The sequence below is a fragment of the Lichenostomus cassidix genome, chromosome 23 (genome assembly GCF_008360975.1).
Source record: "Lichenostomus cassidix isolate B80296 chromosome 23, HeHo_3.0, whole genome shotgun sequence".
NCBI lineage: Eukaryota > Metazoa > Chordata > Aves > Passeriformes > Meliphagidae > Lichenostomus > Lichenostomus cassidix.
Window position 1 is genome coordinate 2354175 of NC_139503.1, and position 18660 is coordinate 2372834.

Genomic DNA, 18660 nt, shown 5'->3' on the forward strand with positions numbered 1-18660 from the left:
GAAAATCTGGGATCAATCCTGAGGAGATGGAAATCTTCTCCAAACTTCAGCAGAGGGAAGTTAAATTTCCAGGATGAAACATCTAAAACCCTTTCTAAAGTGACATTTTTAATTAATTATTTATCATTTCAAAGGCAATGGGATCTCTCCACACTGCTGATTTCACCAATCCCTATTTCAGTGTATTTCATGGAGCAGAATCTGAAGTTCCTTGTGCTGTTTGAATCTCTGATCTGAGCTGGGAAATACCAAAATTATCAAAATTATTGGATTAAAGTATCAAAATTAACGAATTTGGCCAGTTTCAGTCCTTCAATCAGTGTTTATCATTCAGGAAAGGATGAGGATGAGCAGGGAGAGCTGAGGAGATGGAAATCTTCTCCCAGCTTCAGCAGAAGGTTTTCCCCACCTGGAAATTAAACTTCCAGGATGAAACATCTAAACCCAAAAAACCCTTTATAAAGTGACATTTTTAATTAACTATTTATCATTTCAGAGGCAAAGTTTCTTGTGCTGCTTGAATCTCTGATCTGAGCTGGGAAATACCAAAATTATCAAAATTCATGGATTAAAATATGACAATGAATGGATTTGGCTAATTTCAGTCACATTTATGGTTTAGGAAAGGATGAGGATGAGCAGGGAGAGCTGAGGAGATGGAAATCTTCTCCCAGATTCAGCAGAAGGTTTCCCCCACCTGGAAATTAAACTTCCAGGATGAAACCCTTTATAACCTAATCTAAAACCCTTTCTAAAGTGACATTTTTAATTAACTATTTATCATTTCAGAGGCAAAGGCAATGGGATCTCTCCATAAAAAAGCTGCTGATTTCACCAATCCCTATTTCAGTGTATTTCATGGAGCAGAACCTGCAGTTCCTTGGGCTGTTTGAATCTCTGATGTGAGCTGGGAAATACCAAAATTATCAAAATTCATGGATTAAAGTGTCAAAATTAACGGATTTGACCAATTTCAGTCCTGTTTATGATTCAGGAAAGGATGAGGATGAGCAGGGAGAGCTGAGGAGATGGAAATCTTCTCCCAACTTCAGCAGAGGGTTTTCCCCACCTGGAAATTAAACTTCCAGGATGAAACATCTAAAATCCTTTATAAACTGACAGTTTTAATTAACTGTTTATCATTTCAGAGGCAAAGGCAATGGAATCTCTCCACACTGCTAATTTCACCAATCCATATTTCAATCCATGGAGCAGAACCTGAAGTTCCCTGTGCTGTTTGAATCTCTGATCTGAGCTGGGAAATACCAAAATTATCAAAATTCATGGACTTGACCAATTTCAGTCACATTTATGATTTAGGAAAGGATGAGGATGAGCAGGGAGAGCTGAGACCTTCCCAGAAGAGTCAGAGCTTTTCTCCCAACTCTCCCTGCTTCAGGAGAGGTTTTTCCCCACCTGGAAATAACCCTGAAACATCTAAACCCAAAAAATCCTTTATAAACTGACAGTTTTAATTAACTATTTATCATTTCAAAGGCAATGGAATCTCTCCACATTGCTGTTTTCACCAAACCACATTTCAGAATCTGAAATAGGAGCAGAATCTGAAGTTCCTTGTGCTGTTTGAATCTCTCATCCGAGCTGGGAAATACCAAAATTATCAAAATTCATGGATTAAAGTATCAAAATTAATGAATTTGGACAATTTCAGTCCTGTTTATGATTCAGGAGAGGATGAGGATGAGCAGGGAGAGCTGAGGAGATGGAAATCTTCTCCCAGCTTCAGCAGAGGGTTTTTCCCACCTGGAAATTAAACTTCCAGGATGAAACATCTAAACCCAAAAAACCCTTTATAAACTGGTATTTTAATTAACTATTTATCATTTCAGAGGCAAAGTTTCTTGTGCTGTTTGAATCTCTGATCTGAGCTGGGAAGTACCAAATTTATCAAAATTCATGGATTAAAGTATCAAAATTAACAGATTTGACCAATTCCAGTCCTGTTTATGAGTCAGGAAAGGCTCAGGATTTGCAGGTTCTGCGTTTGTTCCAAACTCAGCTTTCAAAGCTGAGGAAGAAGCCAAGCAGGGGAAGAGGAGAAAATTCTTCTAAACAGAAATTCCACAGAAAAATTAAGAGAGTTTTGCCCAGGAAGGTCAGAGGAGAAGCTGCTGATGGAAAAACAGGAAAATTTTGGGCACAAGAGTTGCACAAAATCAAAGGAACAGAGCTGAAGATGAGAATATTTTGTGAATAATATTTCCCAAAAGGGAAAAAAAAGGTGCACAAGTTTTAATCAGAATTTCCATCTTCTCCTCCACCATTTGCAGCAGGAAACCTGGAATTGTTATCCCACAAAATAACAAACACTGGAATTGTTATCCCACAAAACACCAGGGAATATCTCCACCCAGCTTCCCAAACACTGATTTATCCACACAAAACCTGCATGTTGGTGATTTTTTGGGAGACAAAGATGTACAAAAATACCAGGAAGGGATAAAAAAGGGTAAAACACCCCCAGGAGCTGGAATGTGTGGAATGTGTGGAATTCCAGCCTCCTGGAATATTCCAGGAATATTCCAGCATCCTCCAGGAAACATCACCCTGGAAGGCTGAGCAACCCCAAAAATCATTTACACACATTTCTATGGGAATTTATAATAAAGAGCAGGAGATAAACCCAAACCTGCCCTGGATCCTGCTGGATAATTTCCCCAAAAATGGGGAAAATCCTGCTGGATAATTTCCCAAAAAATGGGGGAAATCCTGCTGGATAATTTCCCCAAAAATGGGGAAAATCCTGCTGGATAATTTCCCAAAAAATGGGGAAAATCCTGCTGGATAATTTCCCAAAAAATGGGGAAAATCCTGCTGGATAATTTCCCAAAAAATGGGGAAAAAAAATCAGCATTTTCCAGCCCAGCCTCCTGCCCCAAGCAGCACTGCTTCCCCACCCTCAAAGGGCTTTGATCCCTAATAATTGTGATATATATTATTATATATAATTATAAATAAAATAATCACTGTTAATTACCGAGCCAAATGAGTGCTCTGCAGGGAGGGAAGGGCAGGGATTTAGGGACAGCTGGGAAACACTGGGGGGGCAGAGGAGGTGCAGAAATGGAGCTCGAGGGGCTGAAAAAACTTTAATGGGAGAGTTGGGAGGGGCTGGGATGGAATTCCCAGAGAAGCTGTGAAATTCTGGATCCCTGGAGTGGCCAAGGGCAGGATGGACAGGGCTGGGAGAACCTGGGATGGTGGGAAGTGTTTGGAGGTGTCTGGATGTGTTTGGGAGTGTTTGGATGTGCTGGAATGTGCTCAGACGTGTTTGGATGAGTCTGGATTTGTGTGGATGTGCCTGGAAGGGTCTGGATATGCCTGGATTTGTTGGGTTGTGTCTGGATGTACTTGGAAGTGTCAGGATTTGTCTGGATTTGACTGGATGTGTTTGGATGTGTTTGGACCAACAAATCAAAAATTCTCCTCAACAACAGCTTTGAACTGAAAAGCAGTGGGTTTAGATGGGATATTGGGATGAAATCTTTCCCTGTGAGGAGCTGGGATGGAATTCCCAGAGAATCAGGGCTGCCCCTGGATCTTGGCAGTGTCCCAGGACAGGCTGGACAGAGCTTGGAGCAACCTGGGATGGTGGGAAGTGTTTGGAAGTGTTTGGAGGTGTCAGAATGTGCTCAGATGTGTTTGGATGAGTCTGGATTTGTGTGGATGTGCCTGGATTGGTTGGGATGTGCCTGGAAGTGTCAGGATGTGTTTGGATTTGCCTGGATGTGTTTGGATTTGTCTGGATGTGCCTGGATTGGTTGGGATGTGTTTGGATCAAAAAATCAAAAATTCTCCTCAACAGCAGCTTTGAACTGAAAGGGAGCAGGTTAGATGGGATATTGGGATGAAATCTTTCCCTGTGAGAGCTGGGATGGAATTCCCAGAGAAGCTGTGGCTGCCCCTGGATCCCTGGCAGTGTCCAAGGCCAGGCTGGACAGGGCTTGGAGCAGCCTGGACTGTGGGAAGTGTTTGGAAGTGTTTGGAGGTGTCTGGATGTGTTTGGATGATTCTGGATGTGTCGGAATTGGTTGGGATGTGTTTGGATCAACAAATCAACAATTCTCCTCAACAGCAGCTCTGAACTGCAAGGGAGCAGGTTTAGATGGGATATTGGGATGAAATCTTTCCCTGTGAGGGGCTGGGATGGAATTCCCAGAGAATCAGGGCTGCCCCTGGATCTTGGCAGTGTCCCAGGCCAGGCTGGACAGGGCTTAGAGCAACCTGGGGTTGGAGAAGTGTTTGGAAGTGTTTAGAGGTGTCTGGATGTGTTTGGATGTGTTGGAATGTGCTCAGATGTGTTTGGATGAGTCTGGATTTGTGTGGATGTGCCTGGAAGGGTCTGGATATGCCTGGATTTGTTGGGATGTGTCTGGATGTACTTGGAAGTGTCAGGATGTGTTTGGATTTGTCTGGATCTGACTGGACGTGTTTGGATCAACAAATCAACAATTCTCCTCAACAGCAGCCTTGAACTGAGAGGGAGCAGGTTAGATGGGATATTGGGATGAAATCTTTCCCTGTGAGGGGCTGGGATGGAATTCCCAGAGAATCAGGGCTGTCTCTGGATCCCTGGAAGTGTCCCAGGCCAGGCTGGACAGGGCTTGGAGCAACCTGGGATGGTGGAAGGTGTTTGGAAGTGTTTGGGAGAGTCTGGATATGCTTGGATGTGTCTGGATGTGTCAGGATGTGCCTGGATTTGTTGGGATGTGTTTGGATGAGTCTGAATGTGTTTGGATGTGTTTGGATCAACAAACCAAAAATTCTCCTCAACAGCAGCTTTGAACTGCAAGGGAGCAGGTTAGATGGGATATTGGGATGAAATCTTTCCCTGTGAGGGGCTGGGATGGTGTGGCTAGCACAGGTCCTTCTCGTGAGAAGATTTCGCTGTGTTTTATAAACAAAGATAAAGTTTGGATGTTTTTCAAACAGTGTCTTGAGATGTGGACAGTTCAGGCCTGGCCAATTAGGCCTAGGGGGAGGTTTCTGGCTGACCAATCTGGGTGACCTCTGACAAGTCTATATGTATATGGGAATCAAAATAATAAACTCTCTTTCTTGCTACACTGAGAACTTGGGTCCTTTTCTCTGCTAGCGGCTCAACAGCGACAGGATGGAATTCCCAGAGAAGCTGTGGCTGCCCCTGGATCCCTGGAGTGTCCAAGGCAGGTTGGATAGAGCTTGGAGCAACCTGGGATAGTGGGAAGTGTTTGGAGGTGTCTGGATGTGTTTGGAGATGATTGGGAGTGTCTGGATATGCTTGGATGTGTTGGGATTTGTTGGGATATGTTTGGAAGTGTCTGAATGTGTTTGGATGTGTCAGGACGTGTTTGGATCAACAAATCAACAATTCTCCTCAACAGCAGCCTTGAACTGAAAGAGAGCAGGTTTTGATAGGATATTGGGATGAAATCTTTCCCTGTGAGGGGCTGGGATGGAATTCCCAGAGAAGCTGTGGAATTTTGGATCCCTGGCAGTGTCCCAGGCCAGGCTGGACAGAGCTTGGAGCAACCTGGGATGGTGGGAAGTGTTTGAAAGTGTTTAGAGGTGTCTGGATGTGTTGGAATGTGCTCAGATGTGTTTGGATGAGTCTGGATTTGTGTGGATGTGTCTGGATGTACTTGGAAGTGTCAGGATGTGTCTGGATTGGTTGGGATGTGTTTGGATCAACAGATCAAAAATTCTCTTTAACAACAGCCTTGAACTGAAAAGCAGTGGGGTTAGATGGGATATTGGGATGAATCTTTCCCTGTGAAGGGCTGGGATGGAATTCCCAGAGCAGCTCTGGCTGTCCCTGGATCCCTGGAAGTGTCCCAGGCCAGGCTGGACAGGGCTTGGAGCAACCTGGGATGGTGGGAAGTGTTTGGAAGTGTTTGGAGGTGTCAGAATGTGCTCAGATGTGTTTGGATGAGTCTGGATTTGTGTGGATGTGTCTGGATGTGTCTGGATGTGTTTGGATCAACAAATCAAAAATTCTCCTCAACAACAGCTTTGAACTGAAAAGCAGTGGGTTTAGATGGGATATTGGGATGAAATCTTTCCCTGTGAGGGGCTGGGATGGAATTCCAGGCTGCTCCTGGATCCCTGGAGTGTCCCAGGCCAGGCTGGGCAGAACTTGGAGCCACCTGGGACACTGCAAGCTGTCCCTGCCAAGGAACCAGACAAGCTCCACCATCCCTCCCACCCCAAACCCACCCGCAATTCCCCCGAAACACAACCCCAAAATCCCCCAAAACCACCCCAAACCCATCCTCCCCGGACTGCAGAGCTCCCCATCCCCTCCCCAAGCCCAGGGGGACACTTGGGGACACTGTGGGGCTCACCTTGGCGGGGTTGAGGGCAGTGATGACCCAGACGCAGTAGGCGTTGTTGTCGTACTGCACGGGGAAGTTGGGCGAGGTGATGACGCCGCTGGGGCCGCGCAGGAAGGTGTCACACATCCTGGCTGGGGACACAGGGGACACGCTGAGCGCCGCGCGATCAAGGGGAGGACAGGGATGGGTAACGGGTGGAGTGGGAGTGAGGGCAGAGGGATGGCAGAGGGATTTTTGTTTTTTTTTTTTAATGAAGATTTCTAATTTTCCCAGGACTGTTCTTTACTTTTTTCTGCTAAAAAACCTGAACACATTCTAAAACTTTCTCTTTTTGGTTTAGGTCCCAGGATTTTTCTTTCCTCTTTTTTTTTCCTTTAAAAAAATCTGAACACATTTACAAATATTTAAAAATTACAAAGCTGTAGACTTTCCCAGGATTTTTCTTTCCTCTTTTTTTTCAGTTAAAAAAAATCTGAACACATTCTAAAACTTTGTATTTTTTATATTTGTAACTTTCCCAGGACTTTTTTCCTCTTTTTTTTTAATTAAAAAAACCTAAACATATTCTAAAATTTGTATTTTTTTTAATATTTGTAACTTTCCCAGCATTTTCCATTCCTCTTTTGTCCAGTTAAAAAACCTAAACATATTCTAAAACTCTGTATTTTTTAAAATATTTGTAACTTTCCCAGCATTTTCCTTTTCTCTTTTTTATCCTTTAAAAAAATCTGAACATATTCTAAAACTTTGTCTTTTTTTTAAATATTTGTAACTTTCCCAGCGTTTTTCTTTCCTCTTTTTTTTAAATTAAAAAAACCTAAACATATTCTAAAACTTTTTCTTTTTTTTTAAATATTTGTAACTTTCCCAGGATTTTTCTTTACTTTTTTTCTACTAAAAAAACCTGAACACATTCTAAAACTTTCTCTCTTTGTTTTAGTTCCCAGGATTTTTCTTTCCTCTTTTGTCCAGTTAAAAAATCCTAAACACATTCTAAAACTTTGTATTTTTAAAATATTTGTAACTTTCCCGGCAGTTTCCTTTCCTCTTTTTTTCAGTTAAAAAAACCTAAACACATTCTAAAAAAAAAAGAAAAAAAAAAGAAAAAAAAGAAAAAAAAAAAAGAAAAAAAAAAGAAAAAAAAAAGAAAAAAAAGAAGAAAAAAAAAGAAAAAAAAGAAAAAAGTGGCAGGAAGCTGAAACAGACCCCATATTTTTTTAAAAGGGAAAAAAAACCCCAAAAAACATGAAAGTCAGCAGCTAAAAAAATTGATTCACAGAAACAGAATAATGCAGGCAAATCCTTTCTTATCTCCTGCAGGAGGAAACCCTAAATTTCCTTTATAGTGTCATGGATTTATGCCAAATATCCTCTTACACTGATTATTCCATTTATTCCAGGCTTGTTTCACGAATTAAATGGGATTCCAAAGCCCTGGAAAAATCTGGGGATGAAATTAAAGGAAAAAAAAAAAAAAAGAACTGGGAAAAAAAAATAAAATAAACCTCCCAAACCTATTTGTGATTTTAAGAGCTTTAAAGGGATTCAATTAAAAATATTACAAGTTGTGCTTTATTTGCATTATGAATATCACAATGTGGTATTTTGGAGAGGGAATGGGAATGAAATGGCCAAAGGCAAATTGGGAAAAAAATGGAAAAAAAAATGGAAAAATAATGGAGAAAAAATGGGAAAAAATGGGGGGGAAATTGGGGAAAAAATGGGGAAATATGGAAAAAAAATGGAAAAAAAAAAGGGGAAAAAATGGAATAAAAATGGAAAAAAAAAGGGAAAAAATGGACAAAAAAAGAAATTCCTCCATTCCCTAATGGCTCATGGCACAGGATGATAATTCCTGAGGAATCCCAAAAATCCCATTTTTCCAGATTAAAAATCTCTCTCCATCTCAGCTTTTCCAGGTTTTATTCCAGCTTTTCCTCCTCCAGGATAAGGAGGAGAGGAAGAAGGGAAAAAATAGCTGGGATGGGGAGAGAGGGATGATCTTGCTTGGATTTTAATTCCTGAACAAAATGAATGTTTGGGAGAGAGGGAAGGACAGGGAATTAATTGGGAAATTCCTGGCAGAGTCTGTGTGGGGAGCAGAAATAGGGGCTGAAGGAGGCTTTCCTGTGAGCATGGGGAGGTCTGGAAAAGGTTTTCCAGAGAAATTGTGGAATTTCCATCCCTGGAAGTGCCTGAGAGCAACTTGGAGTAGAGGAACAGGATTGTGCTTCAGGTCCTTCTGATCCCAAACCACTCTGGGATTGTCTGACCTGAGGGCAGCACGGGGCATGGAAAAGGGACAGAGAAAATTGCCAAAAATCCCAAAATTCAGCCAGGCTGAGCTCCCTCAGGCTGCACCATCCCTGGGAATGCTCAAGGAAAACTTGGGATAGAGGAACAGGATTGTCCTTCAGGTCCTTCTGACCCCAAACCACTCTGGGATCTTCTGACCTGAGGGCAGGATGTGGGATGGAAAAGGGACAGAAAGGAGCTGGGAATTCCCAAAAATCCCAAAATTCAGCCAAACTGAGCTCCCTCAGGCTGCCCCATCCCTGGGAATGCCCAAAGCCAGCTTGGAGCAACCTGGGACAGTGGAAGGAACAAAATGGTCCTTAAGGTTCTTCCAACCCCAAACCACTCTGGGATTCTCTGACCTGAGGGCAGCATGGGGCATGGAAAAGGGACATGAAAGAGCTGGGAATTCTCACAAATCCCAAAATTCAGCCAAACTGAGCCCCTCAGACTTCTCCGTCCCTGGGAATGCTCAAGGAAAACCTGGGATAGCAGAAGGATTGTCCATAAGGTCCTTCCAATCCCAAACCTGGGATTGTCTGACCTTACCAAGGGATGAGGTGATGGAGGGCAGGATGTGGGATGGAAAAGGGACATGAAAGAGCAGGGAATTCCCAAAAATCCCAAAATTCAGCCAGGCTGAGCTCCCTCAGGCTGCCCCATTGCTGGGAATGCTCAAGGAAAACCTGGGATAGCAGAAGGAAGAGCATTGTCTTTATGGTTCTTCCCAACCTAAACCATTCTGGGATTCTCTGACCTTGCCAAGGGATGAGGTGATGGAGGGCAGGATGGGGGATGGAAAAGGGACAGGAAGGAGCTGGGAATTCCCAAAAATCCCAAAATTCAGCCAGGCTGAGCTCCCTCAGGCTGCCCCATCCCTGGAAATGCTCAAGACCAACCTGGGATAGCAGAAGGAAGAGGAATGTCTTTGTTCTTCCCAACCTAAACCACTCTGGGATTGTCTGACCTTGCCAAGGGCAGGATGGGGGAAGGAAAAGGGACAGGAAGGAGCTGGGAATTGCCAAAAATCCCAAAATTCAGCCAGGCTGAGCTCCCTCAGGCTGCACCATCCCTGGGAATGCCCAAGGCCAACCTGGGACAGCAGAACAGGATTATCCTTAAGATCCTTCTGACCCCAAACCACTCTGGGATCTTCTGACCTGAGGGCAGCATGGGGCATGGAAAAGGGACAGAAAGGAGCTGGGAAATGCCAAAAATCCCAAAATTCAGCCAGGCTGAGCTCCCTCAGGCTGCTCCATCCCTGGGAATGCCCAAAGCCAGCTTGGAGCAACCTGGGACAGTGGAAGGAACAAAATGGTCCTTAAGGTTCTTCCCAACCCCAAACCACTCTGGGATTCTCTGACCTGAGGGCAGCATGGGGGATAGAAAAGGGACATGAAAGAGCTGGGAATTCCCAAAAATCCCAAAATTCAGCCAAACTGAGCTCCCTCAGGCTGCCCCATTCCTGGGAATGCTCAAAGCCAACCTGGGATAGCAGAAGGAAGAGGAATGTCTTTAAGGTTCTTCCCAACCTAAACCACTCTGGGATTGTCTGACCTTGCCAAGGGCAGGATGTGGGATGGAAAAGGGACAGGAAGGAGCTGGGAATTCCCAAAAATCCCAAAATTCAGCCAGGCTGAGCTCCCTCAGGCTGCACCATCCCTGGGAATGCCCAAGGCAAACCTGGGATAGAGGAACAGGATTATCCTTAAGGTCCTTCTGACCCCAAACCACTCTGGGATCTTCTGACCTGAGGGCAGGATGTGGGATGGAAAAGGGCCAGGAAGGAGCTGGGAATTGCCAAAAATCCCAAACCCCAGGCAGGCTGAGCCCCTCACCTCTGCAGACAGGCCGGTGGTCGCTCCAGGCCACGATGAGGTCGCTCACCCTCTTGCAGGTGATGCTCTTGGAGCCCTGCAGGTCGTAGCCCTCGTTGCAGGAGAACTGGATGCTGGAGCCCAGCCTGGAGAGGGGACAGAGGGGACATCAGCCTTGTCCTGCCTGTCCCTCCCGGGATTTGGGGTCAGGATCATCCCCAGCCCCACAGGCAGCAGGGAGGGAGAAGGGCTGAGCTCTGCCTCCCCCTCTGCCCCAGGTGCTGATGTCCAAATCCCAATTTTTAGTGACACTTCCATGCCCAAATTCCAGTGTTCAGTGACACTTCCCTGTCGAAATCCCAGTTTTCAGTGACACTTCCATGTCCAAATCCCAATTTTCACTGACATTTCCATGTCCAAATCCCAGTTTTCAGTGACATTTCAGTGTCCAAATCCCAGTTTTCAGTGACACTTCCATGTCCAAATCCCAATTTTCAGTGACACCTCCATATCCAAATCCCAGTTTTCAGTGACATTTCAGTGGGAATTTCATCCACAGCCACACACTCAGCATTCTTATAAAGTGAATTAAAAAAAAAATCTTCTTTATTAGCTGCTGAGAGTTCTGCTCTTTATTCCTTGGGTTTGGATTCACAGCCTTGGCTTTGTTCACCAAAGCAACACAATCCAGTTTGGGATTTCATCCTGCAGCTTTTAGGGACTGTTGGGAATTCCCTTTCCTCCTCCCTCCCCCATTTGCTGGGTTTGAGGGAAATTTGACAAACTGGGATTTGATTGAGAGACAATTTTGATGAGCAGAACAGCCCTGGCCAGCAAAATCAGATGAAATATTGATTCCCCATGGCCAGCAGCAGCAGTTGGGGAATCCCTGCACTCTGCCAGGGAAAACTGGGCAGGACAGGATTGTCTGAAACTTTATAAACCCCAATTATTATTTGTCTGAAACTTTATAAACCCCAATTATCATTGGTCTAAAACTCTATAAACCCCAATTATCATTGGTCTGAAACTTTATAAACCCCAATTATCATTGGTCTGAAACTTTATAAACCCCAATTATTATTTGTCTGAAACTTTATAAACCCCAAATGTCATTGGTCTGAAACTTTATAAACCCCAAAAATCATTGGTCTGAAACTTTATAAACCCCAAAAATCATTGGTCTGAAATTCTATAAACCCCAAATATCATTGGTCTGAAATGTTATAAACCCCAAATATCATTGGTCTGAAACTTTATAAACCCCAAATATCATTGGTCTGAAACTTTATAAACCCCAAATATCATTGGTCTGAAATGTTATAAATCCCAATTATTTGGCTCCTCATGGATTTGGTGAGAAGAAACCTCAGTCACCTCATGTTCTTTAGGGTTTGGGGTTTGAGTTGATTTGAAAAGTGATTTTTTTAATTTTTGCTGATTCAGTTTTCCTGCACACAGGGATTCTCCAGATGAAAATACTCAGAGAGATCTTTAGAGATCCTCACGTGGAACAACACATAAAGGCAGAATTTGACACATTTATTCCCATAATTTCCCCAATTTACATATTTTTCCCCCAAATCTGGGCAGGATTTTGGGAGGTGCCACACCTGAGATCCCTGCAAACACCCCCAGGGGCTCTCAGCATGCACAGAACATGCTGAGAAACAACAACAACAACAACAAAAAAATAGAAAATAAAAGAAAAAAAAAGATTCTTACCGAAAATCGTTGCCTATCCTTTTGCCTCTCTCGGGAATCCCAGGGTCTGGACACAAATTATGTCCCTGGGACACACCAACCTGAGTTACTACAAAGCAAAAAAACAGCACATACAGAGGCAGAACAGCCACAGGAACCTTTCAGCAGCGTCTCGGTGGGTGTGGTGAGAAAAATGGCAACTGGGAGTTTAGAAACCTCAACGTGTTGTGGTTTATTCCGGAAAAACAACAGCTTTGGGATGAATATCCTGCTTGGTTTATGCACCTGAGGGTTTTCTAGGAAATGCCAGCTAGGGACACAGTTTTGCCTCAATTTTACTACAGAAATACCTCTGGAAAGAGTTGGTTTTGGGTTTTTTTTTCATTCTGCACAATGACACCGATACAGAACCCATTTCCCGGGATTTGAACACCTCCCAGGTGACCTCCCAGCCCTCCCAACCCAGCCCAGGGCGCCAGGGAAGGAAAACAACTCCAGGGAAAGGCAGCTGGGGAATCCCAGAGGGGAAAACCAAGCACAGAACAGAGAGGGAGGAAGGAGAGGGCAATGCAGCCGAGGGGTTGGAAACAAAGTCATTGAGCTGGAATGTGGAAAATTGGATGGAACCACCTCGATGCTGACAGAGGTGAGATCCACGGGGTGGTGATCAGTGCTGGGAAAAACTCCCAGCTCCATCCTCTGCCTCCCCAGCTCCAGCTTTGTCCAACCTGCCCAAGGCGCAAGGAGAAAATCAGTTTTTTCACTCCAGGATGGGGAAACCTGGGGATTCCTCAGCCCTGGCACAGTCCTGATTTCCACATGGAATTCCAGCTCAGCAATATGGCACAGAAAGGTTTAACCTGGGGATTCCTCAGCCCTGGCACAATCCTGATTTCCAGTGGGAATTCCAGCTCAGGAATATGGCACAGAAAGGTTTAATCTGGGGATTCTTCAGCCCTGGCACAGTCCTGATTTCCAGGTGGAATTCCAGCTCAGTAATGTGGCACAGAAAGGTGATTTTGCCCCAGATTTAACCTGGAGATTTGTCAGCCTTAGCACAATCCTGATTTCCAATGGGAATTCCAGCTCAGTAATATTGCACAAAAAGGTGATTTTGCCCCGGAAATTCCAGTTTTCTTCACACACATTTCTCAGCCACGATGCTGTACCACTAAAACAACCTCATTTCCCATCCCACCTCTGGATTCCACAAAAAAAAAATCCCAATTCTAATTCCAACCACAGTGCCCCAAAGGCCACTGGCAGGAGGGGACACTGAGGTGACAAGAGCACATTTGTCACCCCAGACTGGATCCACACAAAGCCAAGACCACCAAATATTTGGGAATTATCCAGTGGGAAATCCCAACCACAGCTGGGAGAGGGAGGTGTTCCTACAAGGAGGGAAGGATTGATGATTCCCAACTGCTGATCCCAAAAGCATTCCAGCTTCTCCTCAGCTCTGGCACCTCTGACACTCTAGAATTTCTTTTTAGGGATTTCCTGTTTCAGGTCCTTTTCCCCTTCCTTTTCCCCTTTCAGTCCTTTTTAGGAATTTCCTATTTCAGGCTCTTTCCCCCTCCCTTTTCCCCTTTAAGTCCTTTTAAGGGATTTCCTATTTCAGGCCCTTTTTCCCTTTAACTCCTTCTTAGAGATTTCCTATTTCAGGCCCTTTTTCCCTTCCTTTTCCCCTTTAAGTCTTTTATCGGAATTTCCTATTTCAAGCCCTTTTTTCCTCCCTTTTTCCCTTTAACTCCTTTTTAGGGATTTCCTATTTCAGGCCCTTTTTCCCTCCCTTTTCCCCTTTAAGTCCTCTTTAGTGATTTCCTATTTCAGGCCCTTTTTTCCTCCCTTTTTCCCTTTAAAGTCCTTTTCATGGATTTCCTATTTCAGGCCCTTTTTCCCTCCCTTCCTACCGTGCTGGAGCAGGGATGGGCTGGGATTTTCCACACATGGAGGTGACAGATCTCCATGAATTCATGGAAAAGAAGCTCCTGAGGGATTATTTTCCCACTTTTCCACATCCATAATTCCTCTTCAAACTCAGTCAGGAGGTAAGGCAGCAACACCTGATTTTTTTGTAGTTCCAAAGCTTTCTTTTTGGATTTTCTGTAGCTCCAAATTTTTCCTTTTGGATTTTCTGTAGCTCCAAATTTTTCCTTTTGGATTTTCTGTAGCTCCAAATTTTTCCTTTTGGATTTTTTGTAGCTCCAAAGTTTTGCTTTTGGAATTTTTTGTAACTCCCAAGCTTTGCTTTGCTACCTTTCCCAGGCCCAGGGAATTCCAAATGGATCCCAGAGTGGGAAAAATGGGAGCTGCTGGATTCAGCACCCAGCTGGTGACAGGAAATTTTGACTGAGCAAAGTCCCCAGGTGCCACCAGCCTCCTTGGGCTTCCTTCCCTCCATCCCTGCAGCTCCAAATAAATGAAAATTCACCTCAGGATGAGGTTTTTTCTGTCCCAAGGCCATGTGGGAGTGAAGGAAAAGCACTCAGATTCCTGATTTTACACCTGTCAAACCCCTTCTGTAACATCCACAGCTTCCCCCCAGCCCTTGGGAGATCTCCCCTGGAGAACAAATCCCATTCCCACAGCAAATTCCTCCTGCCAGGAGCAAAATCCCCCCCAGAGCACCCACTGAACACCCCAGAGGGGTCACTGCACACTGCTGTCACCCCCACAGGGATTCTGTCCCTTTCTGGATCAAAACCAAGCCTGGGATCCCAAATTTTGGGAAGAAACAAAGCCCAGATTTTGGGAAAACACAGCCCAGGAGGAGAGTCTGTCAGTCTCACTGCTCCTCGTTAGCTGGAGGTTCATTAACACCTAAAAACAGGAGCAGATAAAGCAGAACAGGGAAGATAAAGCAGAGAAAGGGGGAGAAGGAAGATATCTCCACACTGTGGGAATTGGGGAATTTCCCTTTCAAGGAGAGGGAAATGAAGGAGATGATCAGATGTTCACTTACAGCAATTTTTGCTCTCTCTCCTCTCTGTTTTGAACTCACAAACACAACCAACCCAAAGGTTATAAACTGAATTTGTCGTGCTGAGAACTCAGTGCTCACCTGCCCAAAGCTTCACCTGTGCATCAATTCCCAAATTAATCCTTCTGGGTTACTGGGAGAACACCAGATCCCAAAAATTGGGATTCATCACTCCATTTCTCTATTATAAACCTTATTATAAAGCCAAGGAATTCTTGTTTCCCCATCCCATCCTCCTCCTGATTTTTTCCAATTTCTTTCTCCTCACCATCTCAGTGACACTCAGTTCTGATTGCTCCGTTTGCCACAGGAATTCACTGTTAAATGGATAGAAAAATGTGGATAAAAATGGATTAAAAAAAATGTGGATAAAAAAACCTCACTGACAGATTCCCAAGGGACAATTTTCCCCCAAATTTAGGAACTACAAAATAAAGCAGCACCTGAAAAGGTTTTGACAAAGCCTCAATCAGCAGGAGAAATACAGGGAAAGGAGGTGATCCTTTCTCCTGGCAGGAGGATTGCAGCAGGAATGAGTTGGTTTAAAGGGTTAATCCCACCAGGGATCACAGATATTCCATGAAAACTTCTGGGAAAAGTGAGGAAATCCAGGTCTGAGAGCAGGGAGCTGATTTACAGCTCACCCCAGTCAGGTTTGGCTGCATTTCCAACCCCCAAAGATCCTCCAGCATCCAAAAAAATCAAGGATTCAGTGATCCCAGGACCTCAGGGATGCTGACCCAGACGTGAAAATTAAAATTAAAATTAAATTAAAATTGTGAAAAGGGCACAGCGAGGGCCTAACGCTGGAGAACACCAAACCCAGCTGGAAATGTTCCACCTGGGGAATCCTGAACCCCAAATTTCCCACCTTGGGATATCCCAGAATGGCTCTGGAGGTGCAGATTCACAACCATTCCCGAAATTCCAGGTTTTCCAGGGTGTCCCAAACCCAAGCCAAGCCAAGCTTCTCCCCAAATCCTCACCCCATGGACACACTCAGCCTCCCCCAGGATCCACAAACTTCCACAGAGACCCCAAAACTGCTCAAACCACCCCCAAAAAACGACTTTGCAAAGCAATTTTGGACCGAGCTGGACGCACACAGAACTCCCACTCCTCCATCCAACCCATCTCCAGACCCAAACACCACAAAATTCACTCTGATGCTACAAAACACCACATTTCCTTCCCTCCCTTCCCCACATTCCCCAAAATCCACACCACAGAGCCAAACACACCCAGCCAGGGGGATTTTCCAGCTGAATTTCCCACTCAGTTCAGTGCATTGGGATGTTTGTTACAATTAAATTCTCCTCGGTGAGGAATGCATGTTGGACGTGAAGTTTTCCTTTAAAATGGGATAAATTTTCCCTTTAAAATGGAATAAATTTTCCCTGTAAAATGGAATAAATTTTTCCTGGATGTTCCTCCAATGTTTTCTGCTCTGGAGGTTTTGGGTTGGTGTTTACCTTGCTGGGTAAATCCCAAAAATCCAGAGCCTACCAACCTCTCCTGGGAGCTGGGAGGGAACCACTCATGAGCAATGACTCAAATCCAATTTTTCTGGGTTTTGTATCCAAAATCCAACAGGATGGAATATCCAAACTGCTCCTCTCTGCTGGGGGTAAAGAGCTTTGCAACCAGATGAGCAATTCCAGCCTTTTTCCTGGAATCCAGTTGGGAAAATTTTCCCTCCTGCTCCCATTTAAATCCATAGAAAACATTAAACCCAAGGCAGATCCCTCCTGTTTGATTTTAGAAGATTCAGGGAGCAAACCCAGAGGTTTTGCTGCTGCTTTTTTTGGGGAAAAGGGAGGATTTCCCACCTGGCAGAGGGACACACAGCAGTGACAAGGGACATCCTGCCCCTGAGCCACCAACCACTGTTTTTTTAATAGAAACACAACCACTGAACCCGAAAAATCAGCGTTACAAACCCAGAATTACGATTTCTCCGCAGGGAAAATCCAACAAAACTCACGCAGGAAAAGGAAGAAGACGCTGCTGCTGCCTCTGGAATTTTTCTAAGTGTTTTTTCCCTGTTTTTCCTCATCCCTACTCCTTATTTCACAGCCATGACATCAACCCCATTTCCAAAATTCTTTGGGTTTTTTTCCCCCACTGAAAGGAGTCCAAAGCCAGACTGTCCTGGAGCACAGAACCAACCAAATCCACACACTCCAACCCCCAATTCCACCAGTTAGTCCATGGAATTTACTTGTGAATAGAGCACTGGGAGGAGGAGGAGGTGATGCAGAAATGCAGAGGGAAGAGAGAGAGAGGAAAAACACCCGAAATTTAAAGAGTGGAGAAGTTGTAGAGATTACAGGAAAATCCAATGAAATGTTATCCAAAAGAGAGCGAAGGAAGAGCCAAGAACTTACAGACAGATGTCTTCTGGTTGTTGTCCTTGCTGGGCATGAGCTTCACCCCCCTGGACTTGAGCTCCATCTGCTTCTTGACTGCAGGGATGGAAAATAAAATATGAGGAAATTTAGAGTTTTCATTCGGAAGGGAAAATGAAGCTGCAGTTGTGCAACATCCTGCATCATTCCTGATGGGTGAACCAATTTATCCTGAGCTCTCAACACCAGCAGGGAGTTATTTTTCATTTTAGGGTTTTGGAGAGCTTTAATTTGAAGATAAAAATGGGGTTTAACCCCCTCATCCCTCTGTGATGCACTGAAAATGGGGGAGAGAAAAAAGGGAAGTTCTGAGAAACTCCAGGGATGTTGAGAGGAAAAGGCTGAGTTGGTTTCCTCCCAGTTTTCCTGCTGCAGGAATTTATTCCATTAATCCATTAAACAGCAGAGCTATTCCAACCTGAAAACTGTAGATGTGGTCTGCAATAATAAGAATAAAACCTAATAATAATAATAATAATAATAATAATAATAATAAACTTATTAATAAATAATACATTTATTATTATAAAGAAATAATAATTAATAAATAATAAATTTGTTATATTATTATTATTATAATAAATTATTATAATCCTAAAAAGGCAGGAAAATAGGGGGGAAAACCAAATTAAACCCTTATTACTGGCAAAGAGAAATATCAAAATTCAACCTCTATTATTGGCCAAGAGGAATATTGATTAAGGACTCTCCCCAAGGTGTGACCATTCCCTCCCTGCTCCAAACCTCTGCCAGGAGAGGAGTGAAAAACCAGGAATTCCATCCATCTCCAAGAGCCCCATCCTTCCCCAGCAGGCAGCAATTTGTTTTCCTGATGGGAACTTGGCTGCTGCTGCTGAGGATTTTACACAAAACTCTCAGGGTTTGACACAAAATCCCACACTGGCAGAGCCATCTGGGGGCAAAAAAACCCCTGGGATTGGGATAAATTCCAATTTTTCCAATTCCAAACACCTGGGATTGGGATAAATTCCAATTTTTCCAATTCCAAATTTTCCAATTCCAAACACCTGGGATTGGGATAAAACAACACCTGGGATTGGGATAAATTCCAATTTTTCCAATTCCAACCACCTGGGATTGGGATAAATTCCAAT

The 18660-nt window shown here is 44.0% G+C and overlaps 1 protein-coding gene across 2 annotated transcripts in view; it reads right to left on the minus strand.

Moving 5' to 3' along the window:
• The window catches only part of CSMD2 (CUB and Sushi multiple domains 2), a 301010-nt gene that overhangs the window by 134814 nt on the left and 147536 nt on the right, over positions 1-18660 (minus strand). For both annotated transcript variants that reach the window (XM_085081419.1, XM_085081420.1), the window contains exons 8-11: positions 17525-17602; positions 12173-12260; positions 10469-10593; positions 6345-6466 (exon numbers count right to left, since the gene is read on the minus strand). In XM_085081419.1, coding sequence (XP_084937545.1) covers positions 6345-6466; positions 10469-10593; positions 12173-12260; positions 17525-17602 — 413 coding nt within the window. The remainder of the gene's footprint in view (positions 1-6344; positions 6467-10468; positions 10594-12172; positions 12261-17524; positions 17603-18660) is intronic.